Source organism: Mobula hypostoma, chromosome 6, assembly GCF_963921235.1.
Source record: "Mobula hypostoma chromosome 6, sMobHyp1.1, whole genome shotgun sequence".
Lineage (NCBI taxonomy): Eukaryota > Metazoa > Chordata > Chondrichthyes > Myliobatiformes > Myliobatidae > Mobula > Mobula hypostoma.
In genome coordinates, this window is record NC_086102.1 from 32699802 (window position 1) to 32720060 (window position 20259).

General features: G+C 41.8%; 2 protein-coding genes across 4 annotated transcripts in view; one reads left to right on the forward strand and one right to left on the reverse strand.

The window, feature by feature from the left end:
* Window positions 1-369: 369 nt before the first annotated feature.
* LOC134347908 (histone H4) lies at window positions 370-1516 on the forward strand. Its single transcript, XM_063050509.1, has one exon. It carries the CDS (start codon window positions 490-492, stop codon window positions 799-801), a length of 312 nt encoding a protein of 103 aa, XP_062906579.1. The 5' UTR covers window positions 370-489; the 3' UTR covers window positions 802-1516.
* Window positions 1517-6544: 5028 nt separating this feature from the next.
* Window positions 6545-20259, reverse strand: part of tbc1d23 (TBC1 domain family, member 23) — a 107009-nt gene continuing 93294 nt past the window's right edge. For all 3 annotated transcript variants that reach the window (XM_063050511.1, XM_063050510.1, XM_063050512.1), the window contains 4 exons: window positions 14750-14838; window positions 13981-14116; window positions 12857-13051; window positions 6545-7622 (listed from right to left, as the gene is read on the reverse strand). In XM_063050511.1, coding sequence (XP_062906581.1) covers window positions 7541-7622; window positions 12857-13051; window positions 13981-14116; window positions 14750-14838 — 502 coding nt within the window. In that variant the 3' untranslated portion in view covers window positions 6545-7540. The remainder of the gene's footprint in view (window positions 7623-12856; window positions 13052-13980; window positions 14117-14749; window positions 14839-20259) is intronic.

Genomic DNA, 20259 nt, shown 5'->3' on the forward strand with positions numbered 1-20259 from the left:
CATCTGCAGCCTCCTGCGTAGCGTTTTCTCCCTTTCAGATTTTTATCAAATTCATTTTTTTAAGTTACAATTGAACCTACTTGCAGCTCTATTTCGGGCAGTACATTTTCATCCAGAAATCTTACCCTCCTAAATTAAAAAAGATCCATCTCAGGCTCTTCCACCAATAATCTTTTTGTAATCATCTATCTTTGATCTCACTCCAAGTCTATCCTTATTTATGATTAAGAACGCTGGTCCTTTTATCGGTGGCAAGTAAATCAATTAGAATCAAATCACCCATCAATCAGTTGAACATCCCTCCCCCCCCCCGGGCCACCAAAGCACGTGATCAGAAAGGAAACTGACGTAATGGGGTGGTTACACGCAGGTCCGCTTCAATTGGCGACCTGCTGCACACAAAAGGTTTAGTTCGCACAGTCGCTGTTGGCGGAAGAGCGTGAGGTTGTTCGCAGCGTGGTGTGCATCACAAAAAGCAATTCTGACGAGATGTCCGGACGTGGGAAAGGAGGCAAAGGTCTAGGAAAAGGAGGAGCAAAGCGGCACCGTAAAGTCTTGCGGGACAATATCCAGGGAATTACCAAGCCAGCTATTCGCCGACTGGCTCGTCGCGGGGGAGTAAAGAGAATCTCCGGTTTGATCTACGAGGAGACCCGGGGCGTCCTCAAAGTGTTCCTGGAGAACGTGATCCGCGACGCCGTCACCTACACCGAGCACGCCAAGCGGAAAACAGTCACCGCCATGGATGTGGTGTACGCGTTGAAGCGGCAGGGCCGTACTCTCTACGGCTTCGGCGGTTAGAGGGCGACTCCTCATGGAGGCGGACTTTGCTATTTCAGTTTCGTTTATCCAAGTAGAGTTTCGTTTCGTTTGCTTTGCGCGCCCCGGCAGCTCCGAGTCCGTCTCCGAGTGTTGTGGTCTTTGTGATGTGCAGCGGCCCGATGGGATTCGGACGCTCAGCTATCCCTATTTGCATATCGGCTTTCATAAACCCCCCCTGCGTCCTGTCCAGGTCGCCTCTCTGCGTTTGCGGTCGGTGGGCTGTGGGAAACATCTGCATCGGACCGGAGGTGTTCGTCTCCTCCTGGAACAAAACGTGAACTCGGCGGGCCAGGCCGCGGAAGCATGGTCATCGTTTTGGGTCGAGACCCGGTTTCAGGACCTGAGCGGCTGAGATCTCGCCGCGGTTTGGACTTTCCATCATGGAGCAGGTTACCTTGCTTTGATCGAGACACGTTCCTGCGTTTCCTGGCTCAATCCGAACTGTGTTCATCTAGGTTCGTGCATCACCACCGCAGACTGGTTTGAAGTGACTGCTTTCGCTATCGTTCCTTTTGAATTCATGCGACTTCGTTTCCTGAGAGAAAGGAAAAACATTTTTGTGTGATGGTCGCGGATGTTTTCTGATGTGTAGTTTATGAAAGCAAACTAGAGCTCGCTTTTAATGATCATTTATCTTGTCTGTGCGCTTTTGGGGCTTTATTTTTTATTGTATTAAAGCTTGTGTTTTCGTGTTTCTTGGTCTCGAAGTCTGTTGCTTTCATAGTTGTTACTAGGCTATATCGCATAATTTCTCGTGTACTGGACTTTTTTTTTCGGAGTCGACATGCATGGGGGGGGAACTCCATTGACGGAAAATAATTGAAATCAAAATTAAATGTTTTTAATTTTAGAAAGCAATGTTGGGAGCGCTGAACTGAGTATCTGAAAATTTCTACAGAGTTTGAGTTTTTCCAAATAGTTACTGAGGGGGAGGTGGTGATTGAGATTAGCTCATAAACGTTTTTCTAATGGGTGTTGGCTTTTCACTGAAACCTCAGTACCACTTCACTTGCCTACTGAAGTTCCCAGAGCTAATACCTTAACCTCCGAAGGGATTATCAATGGTGTTAAATAATCTTTTGTTTGTGGAAGTCCATGCTTAAAAATTAATTCCAAGGATTAATCCAGGGATAATCCCTAAGTGTACATTCAGCGTTTAGTTTTAATGACGCTCTCACCTTTTTCCTGTTGGTTATTGGCAGAGGAACTTGATGTACAATTAATGAAACAGTTCAGCACAGTACCGGCTAACGATGTGCCGACCTTTAATCTACTCGATCAATCTAACCCTTCTCTTCTCCCCCGTCCCCCGCCCCCCCCCCACATAGCTTTCAGTTTTCCCTGTGCCTAAGAGTCCCTCCCACGGGTCAAGAGTGTTAAGGAGTATTCTGCACTTGGATAAGTGCAGTTCCAACAATTCTCCATCCCATACCTGGTATAGTCATGCCATGAACTATCCAAACTTTCTTTTCACCACTAGTAGTTTTGGTGTTTACCGTCTACAAAATGCACCGCAGTTACTTCAGATACTCTGGTAGTGTTCCATAAACTCATGAACCTGTGCTACTATGAAAGTGCTGGTGTATTATAAATTCTAGTCATGCAGTACCTGGAAAATGTATTACTCATTCTTGCATCATTATTAGATGAAATCCTGCAACTCCCTGTGAAGAAAGCTGACCACCACCTTCTCAAGGGCAATGTGGGTAATAAATCTTAGAAGCCCAAATGTTGATATGCTGCAGTCTCACTTGCCTTGGGTGTTCTTTAATCTTGCTCTGTTCGGCTGCTAAGATGTCCACCACTGCTGTTCAGTTCATCGTGGCAGGGTTTTGTTCTGTTTGTAATGGGGTCAAAAACCAGGGGGTATAGATTAAAGTAATGGTAGGAGAGATAAGGGAACAAAAATCACCTGGAGAAATTTGTGGTGAGCTACTACCTTGAACCTTTGAAACACACACAAAATGCAGGAGGAACTTAGCAGGCCAGGCAGCTTCTATGGGAGGACAATTGACATTTCAGCCTGATGATTTCCAGCATCTGCAGATTTTTTTCTTGTGATTTGAACCTTTGCACTTTGCTGAAGGTACACTTCTTGTGCTGTTGGGTGGGGAATTCCAGGAATTAGCCCCAACAATGAAAGATTACCAATCTATTTCTGGTTGCAATGGTATGCAACTTGAGGAACCTGCATGTCGTGTTCCAGTAGAAGAGTGAGTTTGTGTGTGCCGTTAGTGAACCCCAGGCAAGTAACCACAGCAATTTTCAGCTGGGATATACATTGCAGCCAGTAGGTATTTGTAGAAGTTAGTGTGTTGGTTGATGGGATGGGTTCTGAACTGGCTCTGACTTTTGGGGACTATACAGTTCATGTTCTGTGCATTATATTTACCACTTACATGCATGATTTTGTTCTGTTCTTGCACATTGGATGTTTCAGTCTCTGTGGTGTGGTTATGCTCATGGATTCTATTGTTTCTTTTTGTGGCTGCCTGCAAGATGATGAATCTCATAGTTGTATATGGTATAGTACATCGATAATGTACTTTAACTGTCTTTGCTCCTGCTGGGCAATGAGCTGTTGGGAGCCATAGAATCAGAAATACAGAAACAGACCCTTCAGCCCAACTGGTCCTTACTGACCAAGATGCCCATCCAGGCTGGTCCCAGTTGCACAACCTTCTAAACCTTTCCAATCCATGTACCTTAACTCTGTATGGTATTTTATTGGTATTGATTTGTCACATCCAGTGAAGCTTGTCTTACTGTTCATGCAGGTAAGATCATTACACAGTGCATTGAATTAGAATAAGGGAAAACAAGTTGTTACTGAAACTGTCTTAACCACTTCCTGTGGCAGCTGATCCTACATGGATGTCACCTGTGTAAGATAAAGTAGCCCCTCAAGATCCTTTTAAAATAAATAAATAATCATTTCCTTCTTACCTTAAACCTGTGCCCTATGGGCTTGAACCCTGCATAAAAGATAGTCTATTCACCTTAATGTCTCAAAAGATTTTTTTGTACAGCTCTATAAGATCACCTTCCAATTTCTATGCTCTATGGAATAACGTCCTAGCTTGTCCAACCTCTCCCTATAACTTGATCCTTCCAGTCCTGGCAACATCTTTGCACTCTTTCCAGTGCAATCACACCATGACCTCCCAGCTTTCACACATGATGCTTCGACTAGGAAGCCAGTGTGCCAAAAGCCATTTTCCCCAACGTGACTACCTATGGCTCCATTATTGTTTTTAGTGAACCATGCACTTATATGGGGTGTCTAGGGAGGGGTAGCACCTCTGGTGGTGGGGCCAGCCATGCCCTTTTTTTTAGGGCAGCCCGTCCACCTTTGGTCCCCACCTGGCGCTCAGCTCTCACCTGTGGCTCCAAGTAGCTGTAACACACGCAGCGGCCACACCCCGGTAAACCGTCTCGGCAGATGGGCCAAACCAGGTGAGGGTAGCCGACAGGTCTTCCTGCCTCAGTGAGGTAGGGCATCTGTCTGTCCCAGTGTGTGAAGTCTGGCCCTGGCAGATTGAGCGGAGGAGACCGATTAATGGTCCAACAGTCAAGAGGGTAGGCCCAGCAGGTGTTGTGGAGCGCTAAGAGCACGACAAGACACTTGGACGTCCTGGTCGTCCACTGCAGCAGGAGAGGTCTCCAGCCGTGACGGTTGTCTGTGCCACTGGATCAAGGTCTCTTCTGCCGAGAGAGTGGGATTGCCCCCGTGCAATGGCTGTTCCACTTAAAACTCCATCATGCACAGGTTTGAGTCTTCGAATCTGAAGGACGACCACCACCTTCAATCCCAGAACTGGTGCAACCACACTAGTCTAGTATTCTGATCCATATAAACAGGATGCTTTCACTGCTCACAACAAACAATACATCTCAACGACCCCTCCAACAATGTATCAGATGCCATACTAAGGTGAAGCTGTATTATGATGAAACAAATTTCTCTACATAATGTGCTGTGGGAGCTAACTTTGGCAAACTTTTAATGATCAGGGAAAGTGATCACTGAAGGCTGAGGTTTCATGGCTCTAGACATAAAGATTTAATGTGGACATTTACAACTTACGTCTTTCTGCTTTTTTAAAAAAGCTTGGCATAGCTTCTGTTAAACACATCTTGATGTTTTTCCTAAAGTGTCACACTTGAGAGAATTAGTATCTGCAAAATATTAATAGCGGTAAGCATAGCTGAATATGATTCCATCTTTCCTCATTTTTCACAAATGATTTGGAGTAGGAATTCTGGATAGAACTGCTCTTTAGCTGGTCTAAAGAGGCAGCTATCACAGAGCATGATTCACATTGAGTTCTGCATTAGATTTTTTTTTATATTAATGACTTGGAAAACTGTTACTAAGTTCCCATGGGGTAAAATGTTTAAATGGAAGCACCTATTCTTGATCAACTTCTCTATTACTTCCTTCAGAAACCTTTGATTCAATTTTTGAGATCTACAGGATTGTGATAATTCATTTGTGAAAATATTAGAATGAGACAAGATGAAGGTCATAAACACGAGATTGGGTAGATGCTGGAGGAGCTCAGCATGTCAGGCAGTATCTATGAAAATGAATGAATAGTTGTTGCAGGCCAAGATCCTCCTTCAGGACTGGAAAAGAAGGGGAAAATGCCAAAATAAAAAGCTAGGGGAAGGAGGACTAGCTCGACAGGTGAAGCCAGGTAGGTGGAAAATGTAAAGGGCTGGAGAAAAAAGGAATCTTGTAGAGGAGAGTGGACCATAGGAAGGAGAGACACCAGGAGGTGGTGATGGGCAGGTGAGAAGTTAGAGTGGGGAATAGAAGAGGGTAGGGAAAATAAAAGGAGAAATTGATGTTCATACCATAAGGTGAAGGCTACCTGGACAGAATCCGGTCTTGCTCCTCCACCACGAGTAGCCTCATCATGGCAAAACGGGCAGCCATAGACCAACACGGAATTTTTTTGTGGAATTAAAATGGTTGGCCACTGGGAAATTCCACTTTTAGCAGATGGGGCAGAGGTGCTCAAAAAAGCAGTTGCCCAATTTATACGGTCTCACCAACGTAGAGGAGTTCACAGTGGGAGCACCAGACACAATAGATGACCAACACATTTGCAGGTGAAGGGTTACCTCAGCTGGAAGGACTATGGAGGTAAGGGAGGAAGTGAATGGACTTGGGAATCATGGAGGGAGTGATCCCTGGGAAAGCAGAGAGAAGGGTGAGGTAAAGATGGGTCATGGCTTTAAGGTAAAGCGTGGGAAGTTCAAGGGGGATATTAGAGGAAGGTTTTTTACTCAGAGTGGTTGGTGCGTGGAATGCACTGCCTGAGTCAGTGGTGGAGGCAGATACACTAAAGTTTGAGAGACTACTAGACAGGTATATGGAGGAATTTAAGGTGGGGGCTTATAAGGGAGGCAGGGTTTGAGGGTCGGCACAACATTGTGAGCCGAGGGCCTGTATTGTGCTGTACTATTCTATGTTCTGTGTTAAGTTGTGGAGAATGATGTGCTGGATGTGGAGGCTCATGGAGTGGTAGGTGAGGACAAAATGAACTCTATCCCTGTTAAGGCGGCAGGAAGATGGGCAGGGTATGGCTGTCACCTGCATCTCCTCCTGGAAATGGAGGAGATGCGGCTGGGAGCAGCATCAATGCTGGAGGAACAGAAGTTCTGTTCTTTGAAGAAGGAGGACAGCAAATGGAAGAAGATAAAGTTGCTTTTATTAAAAATACAGACTCTGGATAACAAAAGGATTTTTGGTGGCATGCAAAAAGGCTGGAACATGTGCCTCTAAATGCTAAACAATTTAAAATGGAATATAGCCATATTATTCAATTCTAAAAGATTAATGTCACAAACCTCAAAAAAAAACTCTTCAGGAGAGCTCCTGTTCAACTTATCCAAAACACATTTATTGTAAATACTGCAGTCAGTGTTTAACACTCTGAATGGCAATTCTTTGTAAACAAGAAATTCCTGACATTAGCCTTTTATACATGTACAGTAAATGCCAAGTTATATTACACTAAATAGTTGAGTGACAAAGACAAACATATGCTAAAATTAAGATGTTTTTTCCCCAGCTTATTTACAGCTCTTTTATAAACAGGTGGCATCCAGTATCAGTTTTTCACATCAGTTTAACTGAAAATTACACTACTGAAGTAGGCAGATGGTAGAGGATGCATTAAGAATTTCAGAACCAGAACTTGAGTGAAAGCATGAAATGGAGTATGCCTGGTAGGTGCATATTCATGCTGAACGCCTAAGTGGAAATAATTGTAATCCCTTTGCACTGTATTAAAAGATCCTTTACAACTTAAGGTGCATAAACAAAGACATCCAAGGTAAAATCTGTTATTTTTATACAGTGATTATTAAATTGCAGGGAACAACATTAAGTATTAAGGACATTTCAAAATCAAATCATTTGGAAAAACACCAACAATTATAAGTTAAGAACTCAAACAATCTGAACACTTTGCCTCCAATTAAAGTCTAGATTTTAGGAGTTTAGTTCTCAAAACTGTTCACATCCTCGTGTGTAGGCTGTATAAAAGTTCAACTGAACACCCATCTATCTGGATTAATATTGTGCCAAGCCCCAGACGTTCCATGCCAGAAACAGGATTACCATTAAGTTAATCAGCCAAAAGGAAATCTTAAACTCATTTTGTTTCAGTCTCTTTAAATTTGGAAGGCAACATTGTCTCGTTAATCAGCTTTCTAGTGCATCGAGGACTTTCATGATCTGCTGTTTTATGGCTTTGGTAGCGTCTCCTGCATTTGGTATTAAATACCTGTGGGGAACAAAAGTGAAATATTTTTGCATTTGACAGACAACCTGTCTATCACAATTTGGTGATAGCATCATCAATGACAGCTTGAAAATCAGGTTAATGACCAAATTTGTTTTTCTACCAACTACACTAAATGCTGATGCATACAGGTGTCCCCCACTTTTCGAATGTTCGCTTTATGAAACCTCACTGTTATGAAAGAACTACATTAGTGCCCTGTTTTCACTTTCAGGTGTTTTCACTGTTACGAAAAAAAATCAGCGCACGTAAAAAGGCAGCACGCGCCCCGAGCAGCCGCTCTCCCCCAGATTCGGAACTGCATTCTCCCCAGCATCGCTTTAACATGTGCCCGTGAGCAGCCATTTGCAAGATGAGTTCTATGGTATCGGAAAAGCCTAAAAGAGCTCGTAAGGGTGTTACACTTAGTGTAAAACTAGACATAATTAAGTGTTTCAATTGTGGTGAACGAAGTAAGGACAAAGTGAGTTTGGCTTGTGGAAGCTGACGAACATGATGTTGAAGAGGTTTTGGCATCCTATGACCAAGAATTGACAGATGAAGAGCTGATGCAATTGGAAGTAAAAAGGATAATAATTGAAACCAAATGAGTAATGATAAAGTACGACTTTAATTTTGAAAGGGTACGTCGGTTTAGGGGATATTTGCAGGATGGTTTGAGTCCTTACACAAGAACTGTGTGATAGAAAAATGCGCGAGGCTCAGCAGTCAAGCAAGCCTTCCACATCAGCCACAGCAGACGACGAACCTCGACATTGAGGCGGGCAGAGATAGAAGATGACCTCCCTGCCCTAATGGAAACAGACAATGATGAGATGACACCCCAGTGTCCCACCACCCTAACCTCCGGGCCATGGACAGATACCGATTTGCGGAGAATGCAGCGGTAGCCGGGAAGCACACAGCACATCTTTAAGAAAAAAGCCGAAATAAACACGCTAATCAATTAGGTGCTGCCGACACATAATTGTCGGCCCAGATCAGAGACGACACAATCGGAAATTGGCACTGATCTGAGCCAACAGTTACGTGCCGGGCGGCACCTAATTAATTAGCATGTTTGTTTCGGCTTTTTTCTTAAAGATGTGTTGTGTGCCTCCCGGCTACCGCTGCACCCCTGCACGCTTCGCGGCAATGTATCACTTGGTGGCCTGGAGGGTGGGGGCCACTGCACCACCCAAACTCCGACTCAGCCTAACACACCATCATCAGTGTGCTTGGCGTTGTCTTCCTGATTCCAGTAAGTGATACTACACTGTACATACATTATTTCTACTTTATATAGACTGTGTATTTTTACGTGTTATTTGGTATGATTTAGCAGCTTCATAGCTTAAAGGTTACTGGACAGCGCTTGTGCCGTGTTTCTGCCAACAGCGCTTGCATGAGATTTTCGCTACCGAGAACTGTGCAGCAATGATTGTGGAAAAGTATTTCTACTTTATATAGGCTGTGTATTTATCATATCGTTCCTGCTTTTACTATGTGTTATTTGGCATGATTTGGCAGGTTATTTTTGGGTCTGCGAACGCTTACAAAATTTTCCCATATAAACAAATGGTAATTACTTCTTCGCTTTATGACATTTCGGCTTACGGACCGTTTCATAGGAACGCTCTACCTTCGGATGGCGGGGGAAACCTGTACATATTAAAACCAGCACACAATCTTTCACTACATTGGCACGATGAGATGACACAACCAAAAAGGTGTAAAATGGCCATTTTTAATGGACATTCATCCATAAAACACATTTACAATACATCAAATTATATATCAGCCAAGCTTGAAGATGTTATTGTTTAAACCATGCTCACAGAGGGTAGTACTTGGGTGCTTGTAAGTGTTCAGTAGCTTAAGACTATAAAGGTTTTGAAGAAGCTTCTTTCCACCACATTAAAGCTGCAGTGGGATAGGAGAGTTTCAGAACCACCTCTTACTAATTTTATTGAAAAAATAGCACAATATTTCTAACTGACTGTAAAAGCTTTTATAGATATGTGAAAAGAAAAAGAATGGTTAAGACAAATGTAGGTCCCCTACAGACAGAAACAGGTGAATTGATTATGGGGAGCAAGGACATGGCAGACCAATTGAATAATTACTTTGGTTCTGTCTTCACTAAGGAGGACATAAATAATCTTCCGGAAATAGTAGGGGACAGAGGGTCCAGTGAGATGGAGGAACTGAGGGAAATACATGTTAGTAGGGAAGTGCTGTTAGGTAAATTGAAGGGATTAGAGGCAGATAAATCCCCAGGGCCAGATGGTCTGCATCCCAGAGTGCTTAAGGAAGTAGCCCAAGAAATAGTGGATGCATTAGTGATAATTTTTCAAAACACTTTAGATTCTGGACTAGATCCTGAGGATTGGAGGGTGGCTAATGTAACCCCACTTTTTAAAAAAGGAGGGAGAGAGAAACTGGGGAATTATAGACCGGTTAGCCTAACATCGGTGGTGGGGAAACTGCTAGAGTCAGTTATCAAGGATGTGATAACAGCACATTTGGAAAGCGGTGAAATCATCGGACAAAGTCAGCATGGATTTGTGAAAGGAAAATCATGTCTGACGAATCTCAGAATTTTTTTGAGGATGTAACTAGTAGAGTGGCTAGGGGAGAACCAGTGGATGTGGTATATTTGGATTTTCAAAAGGCTTTTGACGAGGTCCCACACAGGAGATTAGTGTACAAACTTAAAGCACATGGTATTGGGGGTAAGGTATTGATGTGGATAGAGAGTTGGTTGACAGACAGGAAGCAAAGAGTGGGAATAAACGGGACCTTTTCAGAATGGCAGGCAGTGACTAGTGGGGTACCGCAAGGCTCAGTGCTGGGACCCCAGTTGTTTACAATATATATTAATGACTTGGATGAGGGAATTAAATGCAGCATCTCCAAGTTTGCGGATGACACGAAGCTGGGTGGCAGTGTTAGCAGTGAGGAGGATGCTAAGAGGATGCAGGGTGACTTGGATAGGTTGGGTGAGTGGGCAAATTCATGGCGGATGCAATTTAATGTGGATAAATGTGAAGTTATCCACTTTGGTGGCAAAAATAGGAAAACAGATTATTATCTGAATGGTGGCCGATTAGGAAAAGGGGAGGTGCAATGAGACTGGGTGTCATTATACACCAGTCATTGAAAGTGGGAATGCAGGTACAGCAGGCGGTGAAAAAGGCGAATGGCATGCTGGCATTTATAGCAAGAGGATTCGAGTACAGGAGCAGGGAGGTACTACTGCAGTTGTACAACGCCTTGGTGAGACCACACCTGGAGTATTGTGTGCAGTTTTGGTCCCCTTATCTGAGGAAAGACATCCCTGCCATAGAGGGAGTACAAAGAAGGTTCACCAGATTGATTCCTGGGATGGCAGGACTTTCATATGATGAAAGACTGGATGAACTAGGCTTATACTCGTTGGAATTTAGAAGATTGAGGGGGGATCTGATTGAAACGTATAAAATTCTAAAAGGATTGGACAGGCTAGATGCAGGAAGATTGTTCCTGATGTTGGGGAAGTCCAGAACGAGGGGTCACAGTTTGAGGATAAAGGGGAAGCCTTTTAGGACCGAGATTAGGAAAAACTTCTTCACACAGAGAGTGGTGAATCTGTGGAATTCTCTGCCACAGGAAACAGTTGAGGCCAGTTCATTGGCTATATTTAAGAGGGAGTGAGATATGGCCCTTGTGGCTAAAGGGATCAGGGGGTATGGAGGGAAGGCTGGTACAGGGTTCTGAGTTGGATGATCAGCCGTGATCATACTGAATGGCGGTGCAGGCTCGAAGGGCCGAATGGCCTACTCCTGCACCTATTTTCTATGTTTCTAATTATTGTAATCTGAGAGAACTTGAAAGATGAGAGGAAAGACACATTCACTTCTGGAAGCCAATTATGAAACAATTCAATATTTTCTAAGATACATCTTAGAAAATCCATATACAATGCATCAGTTACAAGCTCGTAGGTAATTCGATATCCAGATAGGGTTGGCTGCAATACTGACTATAATGAATACAATCATGAAGCTACTGTTATAAATACTCAAGGTTTATCCAGCATATTTTAATAATACAGATGAAATAGAGACAAAGCAGAGTGTGCACGGGCTTTCTAAAAAATGTTACATGGACAGCAGAAGTATATCTACATCTGCAACAAGTTTGATATGCTTTCTAAAACAAATCCACAAATCTAAATTATTCTTGCTCTAGGCAGGGTTGCAGCTCGTCACCAATTTCTATTGAACAATATTGTTAAAGAAAGTTAACTATTGTTAACAGTATGGAACCACCAGCCTCACCTAGCATCATCCGACTCATGGCCTTATCATCTCTATATTTTGGAGGGACAGTGGAACTCAATGAACAACCAAATCTAGTCTGCCATCTGCATTCCACCTTCTTTAAGCCCAACCCCATTTGGCGAGAGTTAGCTACCAGGTTTTGTTTGGCTACCTTCTTCCACCACTCTTTTGCCAAGCTCCAGTGACATTGAAGCAGCAGCTTCTTCACTGGTGCCCTCTGGAATCTTACTCATTAACAACTCCAGGATCACTTCAGATACTATCAAAATCCCAACCACCTGGAGCACTGATGATCCCATCACTTTCTTTAGCACTGATAAGCGCATCTACATACTATTGATATACTTTGCATTTTATAGGGAATTGTCAGTTTGAAAAAATTAAAATTGCATAATTTCAACAGAATGGACTGGCTAATTAACAGAATATTGAACGAATTTATATTCTTGTCATTCTCAGAATGCACAAGCAAAAATGAAATTTGATTTAGTGACCAAGTTAAAGGTTCTGCAGTGTTCCTGCACTTCACAAAAATGCCTTGATTATTACAATGCAACTCAATCTCTAGCTTACTGTAAGCAACGGCACAAGAGATCTTTATTGAGCTGAAAAGATAGAATGAAGAGGCTCATGCTATAGTTTTTAAATGTTGTGCAACTTAGTCTGGTTGTCTAATATCTTGATATATTTGTGGTTCTGCAATTTTTATTTTCTGTGAGAAAGTTTGCCATGTCCACTTCATTGATCTATTTTTCTAAGTTACATCTGTAGAATTCAAAAGACATTAAAATTCTTCAAGGAAGGAAAACGAGTTGCAAAAAGACACACACACGCTTCACCAAATTTTGGTTCACTTGCAACAAGTATCCAATCAACTGCATGTTCAAACTCAAAATGAATTTATAATCTTACCTTTCTACAGCCAAAATCTCTACTGGTGAGACATTACTGTTTCCAAATTTAAATGTGATCAGCTCTGGGTGCTTTTTCTTGGATGTAATTTTCACCATAGAAGTTAAGGCCTGCCGTGATTGGATGTAAGCGAATCCTTTCCGAGACAGAATTTCTCGCAAACAGTACATGTGCGATGCTGTCACCATTAAGTGACTAAAAGATCAAAGAAAAAGAATCAGTTGCAATATTATTCATTATCAACTTGCTTTAATTCCAATTAAAATATGATGGAAGGATTTGAAGGGGAAAAAAATGTTTAGATTGGTGGTCAATTCTGCATCAGGTTACTGACTAAAATAGTTGCATAAAGTTTAGAAAGATTACATATAAGCGATCTCAAACTAAATGAGATCAAATGCAAGATCACTGGGATGTTACTGATGTACTATATTGCAGATTTACATTAATGACATCCTTGAAGATCTCCCCAAGACCAGGACCTGCAGTGTTGCATATAACATTCAGATTTGAACTAGGAGGAGGAGAGAAACTGCTGAACCAAGACCATGGAAATTTTTTCCACAGCTTCTTTTTTTCTTGTTTGAAAGAATATCCACAAATATTGCAATCAAGAATTTTCTAAATGCTCTATTGTGAATTGTTAATTTGAGGCTGTTGTCAAAAGGGAACCAGCCTTCTACTAGGGTAGATACATTAAACCCTTCAGATAAGAGGCATAGATAGAGTGGACAGTCAGCTTATTTTTCCTAGGGAAGCAACGGCTAATACAAGAGGGCATAAATTTATGGTGATTGGAGTAAAGTACATGGGGGATGTCAGAGGTAATTGTTGTCATTTTTAAAATTAAATACAGAGAATGGTAAGTGAATGGAATGCACTGCCGGGGCGGTGGAAGAGGCAGGTTTATTAGGGACATTTACGAAACTTCCAGATAGACACATGGATGAAAGAAAAATAGAGGGCTATTTGTGAGGGAAGGGCTAGACTGATCTTGGAGAAGGTTAAAAGATTGGAATAAAGGGCCTGTACTGTATATTCTAGAAACTAGAGCAAAATTTATATGTTTAAACATCTAAAATCGCTAAAAATATACAAATGAACAGATATTGTTCATTACATACCTTGGAAACATATGTCCCGTCTCTTTCACCTCATTACATGGAAAGTGGTATTTAATCTCAGGCTTGTTCAACCATGTCTGAATATTTACTATCTCCTTCCGATCATCATCAGACATGGAAGAACTATCAATTTCATCTATTAAATAAATAAAGACAAAGATCTAAATGAAAGTATTCCATTAAAAGAACCAAAAACAAAGCACAAATAAACATTATAGTCCCTCCAAAAGTTGTCTGTTGATTCATAATTTATTACAGGTCCCTTATATGCATTTTCATACATATATTTGAAGGGTTTGCTTTCAAAAATACATAAACGTTTAACAGTAGTGGAGTTTATTGTGATACCAGCAACTGAATCTTGTATCTCTCAAACAACCAACACTTTCAGTTTGGAAGAATTATAATTGAATTTCAAAATGCATGTTTTAAGAACACCCATGTACAATATCTACGAAAGCAAGCCACATTAACAGTGCCAGCTTTTAAGGAGTTCATCTCTGACATAGTTGAAATATTGTCCTGAGCAAAATTCCCAATCTCAGTCACATCAGTAAGACTAGAATTGCTCCTGGATCCTGCATCTTGCCAATCACAACAGATGCAAAGGCCCAAAGAATTGGTATTTTGCATTGAAACAGTAAGCTACTTGTCAGTAAGTACAAATTCTCTGTGCCTCACGGATCATTATAACAAGGGGTGATTCTTGTAACAGTACAAAAGAAACGCACTAAAGAGGATTGGAGATACCTGTAATAGATTTAACTACCTGTATCATATTCTTCTTCATCTCCAATACTGAAGACAGGCTTTACCCCACGATAGGGCTTTCCTACCCTGTCACTGCTGCTTACGTGCCTGTAAAGGGGAATAGCAGTTAGTAACTAAAATTTCCAAAAAAAAAAGCCAACTGGTATGCCACATGTTAGCTACAGTAAACTTTCTTAAACACAAAGGCAATTATGAAGGCTTTAAGCAAAATTACAGAATGAGTCTTGACAGTTACACAGATAGAATATTAATTGAACAGAGAGCAAGGTAAATTAACAAGTTCAAGATTTTTGGCTTGCTTTGTATTTTTGGTAAAATCCAAATATTTTACGAGTGGTGAAAAGTCAACTCCAGCCTCTGCCAAAAGCAATGAAATGTCAGGCAAGCTGAATAGACAATAGCATTGAAGATCTCTCAAAGACAAAAAGCAAGATGTAAAAGGCGCCATATTTAATTAATAGTTTAAACATTTTTTGGTGGGTGAATTGACAATCAGAATCCTTGAAATTATAGTGGATGGCAATATATTAAAAATTTTTAAATACAAATGATTAAAAAAATGAATAAAACTGTGCACATATAGTTATTTTCAATGGCCAGAAAGAATATTGTAGTTAAGGCTCCACATTTCATCAAGTCACCATCACAATTAAATAATGCTTAAAAAATCTGAATTTGTTACAGTAAGAAAATATGATGTGCCTTTAGGGCTTGTAGGAAGATTCCTCTTGATAAGGTTGAAAAACAGTGTATCCATGGAGGGAGAATGAAATCACCAACAATAACTGAGTTTTTGTGTTTAGCTGTGCATGAGTGCACCTAAACAATTGCTGTCAGTTTCACAATTTAATTACAATAAATGTTGACAGCTCTATCTTAATCACAACCTCAAAATCATAGCCGACAAATCAGCAGTTAAACTTGTGGAGCTGGAGGCAGAGATTGGGACAGTGGTTGTGCTGGGGTAAGGCAAAAATTGTGAAATAAGACAACCGCACACATTACCAGGAAAGCTATTTCTTCCACAATTGAAAACTGTGAGCAGCAACCTTTGAATTAAATTTTATGCAGTATGTGCATATTCACTCTTGTAACAAACAACAAAATCAGGAAAGCACATGTGGTTAGTGAGACACATGTGAAAGGAAATACCATGCAAACCTACCATTAATGAAAAAGCTATGATACCTCTCCCCACAATAACAAAAGACTTTAACCTTTTAGTAAGACTTTGTGGAGTCCCTAATACAAGCATTCATACTTTACAGCTCCATTTTCATGGGAAATAAAGAAACAAAATTTCTTGATAGATTAAGACAACTGTCAACCCAGAGGATAACCAAACCAAACCGAGGTTACAGTACAGAATTAAAAGTACATTGAATAAACAAATGTAACATCCTGGTTCACAATTTTACTGCTATGCTGTAGGTATTACATTTAAGCAGTTCTGTAAGAGCAGTCTGTTCTGCTTTCAGCCTGTTTGGTTTACTGGTAAAGATAAGGGATGCTTAGGAATATGTGTCATCCAATTAGGATGGTGGAACTGGGAGAAGGTTCCAGAGAACACTAGGGGAGAGGTTTTGTGAGGGGCACGAAGCTTGGTCTTGGACTTTGCTTGGGGGGAGATGAAGAGAGAAGACGCTGGAGAGAACCAGTCGTAGGATTCCATCCGGTGGGGAAAATGCAATTCGATGGAGCCCAGACGGGGATGTTTGCCAAGGTAAATATGACGTCTGGAAGATTTGAGCTCCAACCTGTGCACATTGGAGTGATTAATTATAATGGGCCCTTTGTTTTTTTTTCTTTCTTTTCTTTACTAACCCTTTGGCTAAGTTATTGTTCACAAATATACTTTATAGATGATGTGCAGTGTGCGATCTGTTATTTTATGCTGACTGGCTATTCCAGGGCAGCAAACCACACAACAGTCACAGAAACCGGGGCTTGGGTGGGCGATACATTCCAATCTTACGGATTTGGCGGACCAAAGTCATATACAACTTAGGTGTACAAAGCCGCAGAAAGGTGGGTTTATCGCCCAGAATCCAGTGACCACTAGTGAGGGGCTAACCAGTATTTTCACATTTCCAGAGATGCCCAGACAAAGGGGGGGGGGGGCTGCACGAATATTAATATCAAGTGTAAAGCCAAATTTCAATCTCTTCAACATAGCTAATTACATGTCGAAGGATGTTTTAAAGCACTTTGCAGAACTATAATTTCAAAACTGTATGTGTGCACAGGGACAAAGGAGAGAACTTGAACACATGAACAGATTAGGCCTATTCTGCATACAATAAAAATCATAGCCGATCTGACTGTAATACTTACAGTGCATTCCAGGCTAACCCCAGAAACCTTTCAGCACCTACCTCTGTCCATGTAGGAACAGCCCAAAGGAATTCCTTATTCCTTTGAATAAGAAATATTCAAAGACACTGCTTCCATTATCCTTTGAGGAAAATTGTGCCACAGAATCACAATGCTCAAGATAAAAAGTTGCACTACATCTCTGCCTGAAATAAGTAACTTAAAAGCATCTAAATTCCAATGGACACTAGCCTGGCCCATACAACCCTTCCACATAAAATCTCCTGCGCAGTCCTAGTATTAGTCTAGTAAACATTTTTCAGGTCATAAGACTAGAAAACATAGGAGCAGAATTAGGCCATTTGGTCCATTAAGTCTGCTCTGCCATTTCATCACTGCTGATCCATTTTCCTCTCAGCCCCAGTCTCCCGCTTTCCTCCCATTTCCTTCATGCCTTGACCAATCAAGAATCTATCAACCTCTGCCCCCAGAGTCATCAAATGCTCTTCAGCACGTCCTTCCTAAGATAACGGGTCCAAAACTGCTCACAATACTCCAAGTGAGGCATCACCATGCTTTATAAAGTCTCAACATTACATCCTTGCTTTTATATTCTAGTCCTCTTGAAACAAATGCTAACATTGCATTTGTCTTCCTCACCACAGACTCAACCTGTAAATTAATCTTTAGGGAATCTTGCACAAGGACTCTCAAGTGTCTTTGCACTTCAGATTTTTGTATTTTCTCTCCATTTAGAAAACAGTCAACTCTTTCATTTCTTCTACCAATGTGCATGATCATACACTTCCTGACACTGCATTCCATTTGCCACCTCTTTAACCATTCTCCTAGTCTATCTAAGTCCTTCTGTAGCCTCTTTACTTCCACAAAACTACCAGCCCCTCTACCCATCTTCAATATCACATTCAAACTGTGCAACAAAGCCATCAATTCCATCATCTAAGACATTGACATATAATGTAAAAAGAATTGGTCCCAATACAGACCCCTGTGGAACACCACTAACCACTGGTGGCCAACCAGACAAGGCTCCCTTTATTCCCATGCTTTGCCTCCTGCCAGTCAGCCACTGCTTTTTCCATCCCAGTATCTTCCTTGTAATACAATGGGCTCTTAGCTTGTTAAGCAGCCTCATGTGTGGCACCTTGCCAAAGGCTTTCTGAAAATCCAAACACACAACATCAACGGATTCTCCTTTGTCTATGCTGCTTGTACTTCTTCAAAGAATTCTAACAGATTCGTCAGGCAAGATTTTCCCTTCAGGAGACCATGTTGACTATGGCCTATTTTATCATGTGCCTCCAAGTACCCCAAAACCACTTCCTTAACAATTGACTCCTACATCTTCCAAACCACTGAGGTCAGACTAACTGGCCTATAACTTCCTTTCTTCTGCCTCTTTCCCTTCTGGAAGAGTGGAGTGACATTTGCAATTTTCCAGTCTTCCAGAACCATTCCAGAATCGAGCAATTCTTGAAAGATCATTACTAATGCCTCCATTATCTCTTCAGCCACTTCTTTCTGAACCCTAAGGTGTACACCATCTGGCCCAGGTGACTTATCTACCTTCAGACCTTTCAGTTTCCTAATGTAAGGGGGTTTCGTCTCTTACGTTACTGCGTAGGCTAATGAAAATGGCTTCTTTGTAATGTTATACTTGGGAATCCTTCTTTGTTATGTTAAACGCTGAGAAAGTTTTTGTGCTAGCAGCTTGTTTTGCGTTAGGCGGTGATAAGAAGATGTTATGAACTAATTGGGATAGTTGTTATGATTTTAGTGTATCTGGAAGATTTGTATGCGCGGGGTTTTGGAGGCAGAAGGCGGGAGAGAGAGACAGAGGATGGACCAGGTGCTGTGATGTCCGCTAACAGGGTCGGACCCCGAGGAGAGGGGACGGAGACGGACTCGTGTGGAGCGTCTGGTCGACCACCGTTGTTGGTCCCAGGCGGCCGGTCGAGGTGGTCCGAGGGGTCACAGGGTGAAGAAGAAGGGTCCTGAGCTCCAACTGTTTGTGCACGAGGAGATTGAACTTTGATAAGTGTGTCGCCTTTTATTTTCCTTTTATATTTTCTCTCTTAATTATATAGTTCCAGTAATATCTATAAACTGTAAATCATTTAATCGTATCTAGTGTATTGTCTGTTATTTGGGTGGGGTGGGGTACATCACACAGCATCCACACAAACTAATTACCCAGTTTGCCGGGGCAGAGGGCTGTTTCCCTAGACAACAGCAAGCCGAGCGACCCTAGTGACCCTGAGGCTGACCAGGGGGGCTACACTAAGAACCTTCTCTAGAAATGGTAACTTCACACACTTCATGCCCCCTGACACCTGGAACTTCTACCATACTGCTGGTGTCTTCCACTGTGAAGACTGATGCAAAATATTTAACTGGATTGTCCGCTATTTCCTTGTCCTCCATTACTACCTTCTTAAATTACTTCCAAAGCAGTAACTGCCTTTCTTAGAGATAAGGAATCCAATACAATACACAGAACTTCAGGTGCAATCCTGCCAGTTCCATACATAGTTGATGTATAACCTTATTAGTTGTACAATTACTTGCTATGCCTACATGTAGCGTTTTGCAAATAATGCACATGGAAACTTTATATTTGCTCTATAATCCCCCACCATAATTTTTCTTGATAATTTAGAAAATATTACTTCTTGCATTATATTCTGTTTGTCAGATCTTTATCCACTTATGCCCCATTTTAAGTCAAGATGGCATTAAATGGTGACTCCTTTGATTGCATCTTCAGAAACAACTATTTCGATCTTTGATATCTTTTTCCTTTTTGAGGTTCTCTTGAAGACCCCGACCTGGAGTTAGACTCTGACTTCGGTTCTTTGCGGGAATGGGACCCGCTCTCAGGGCCTCACAACTGGCCACTTTTTGATATCCCAAGGACGTGGCCTGGAAGACTAGTGCAGCTTCAGGGTGCTGAATTTTTGTGGCCCTGGAGATGGGCTGATTCAAGGCCAATGTCCCTGACTGAGGCATCGAGGGAGAACACAGAACATCGGGAGAGGTGGATTAGCTGCCCTGGACAGTATGTCCAGAGACCTGAGCCCTGCGGCTGACTCTCTGTGCGGAGGTTAGAAAAAGCAATGCAACAGACTATTAACATCATAAATCAGCCAGGTGTTTATGTTTCCCCTCTCGCTA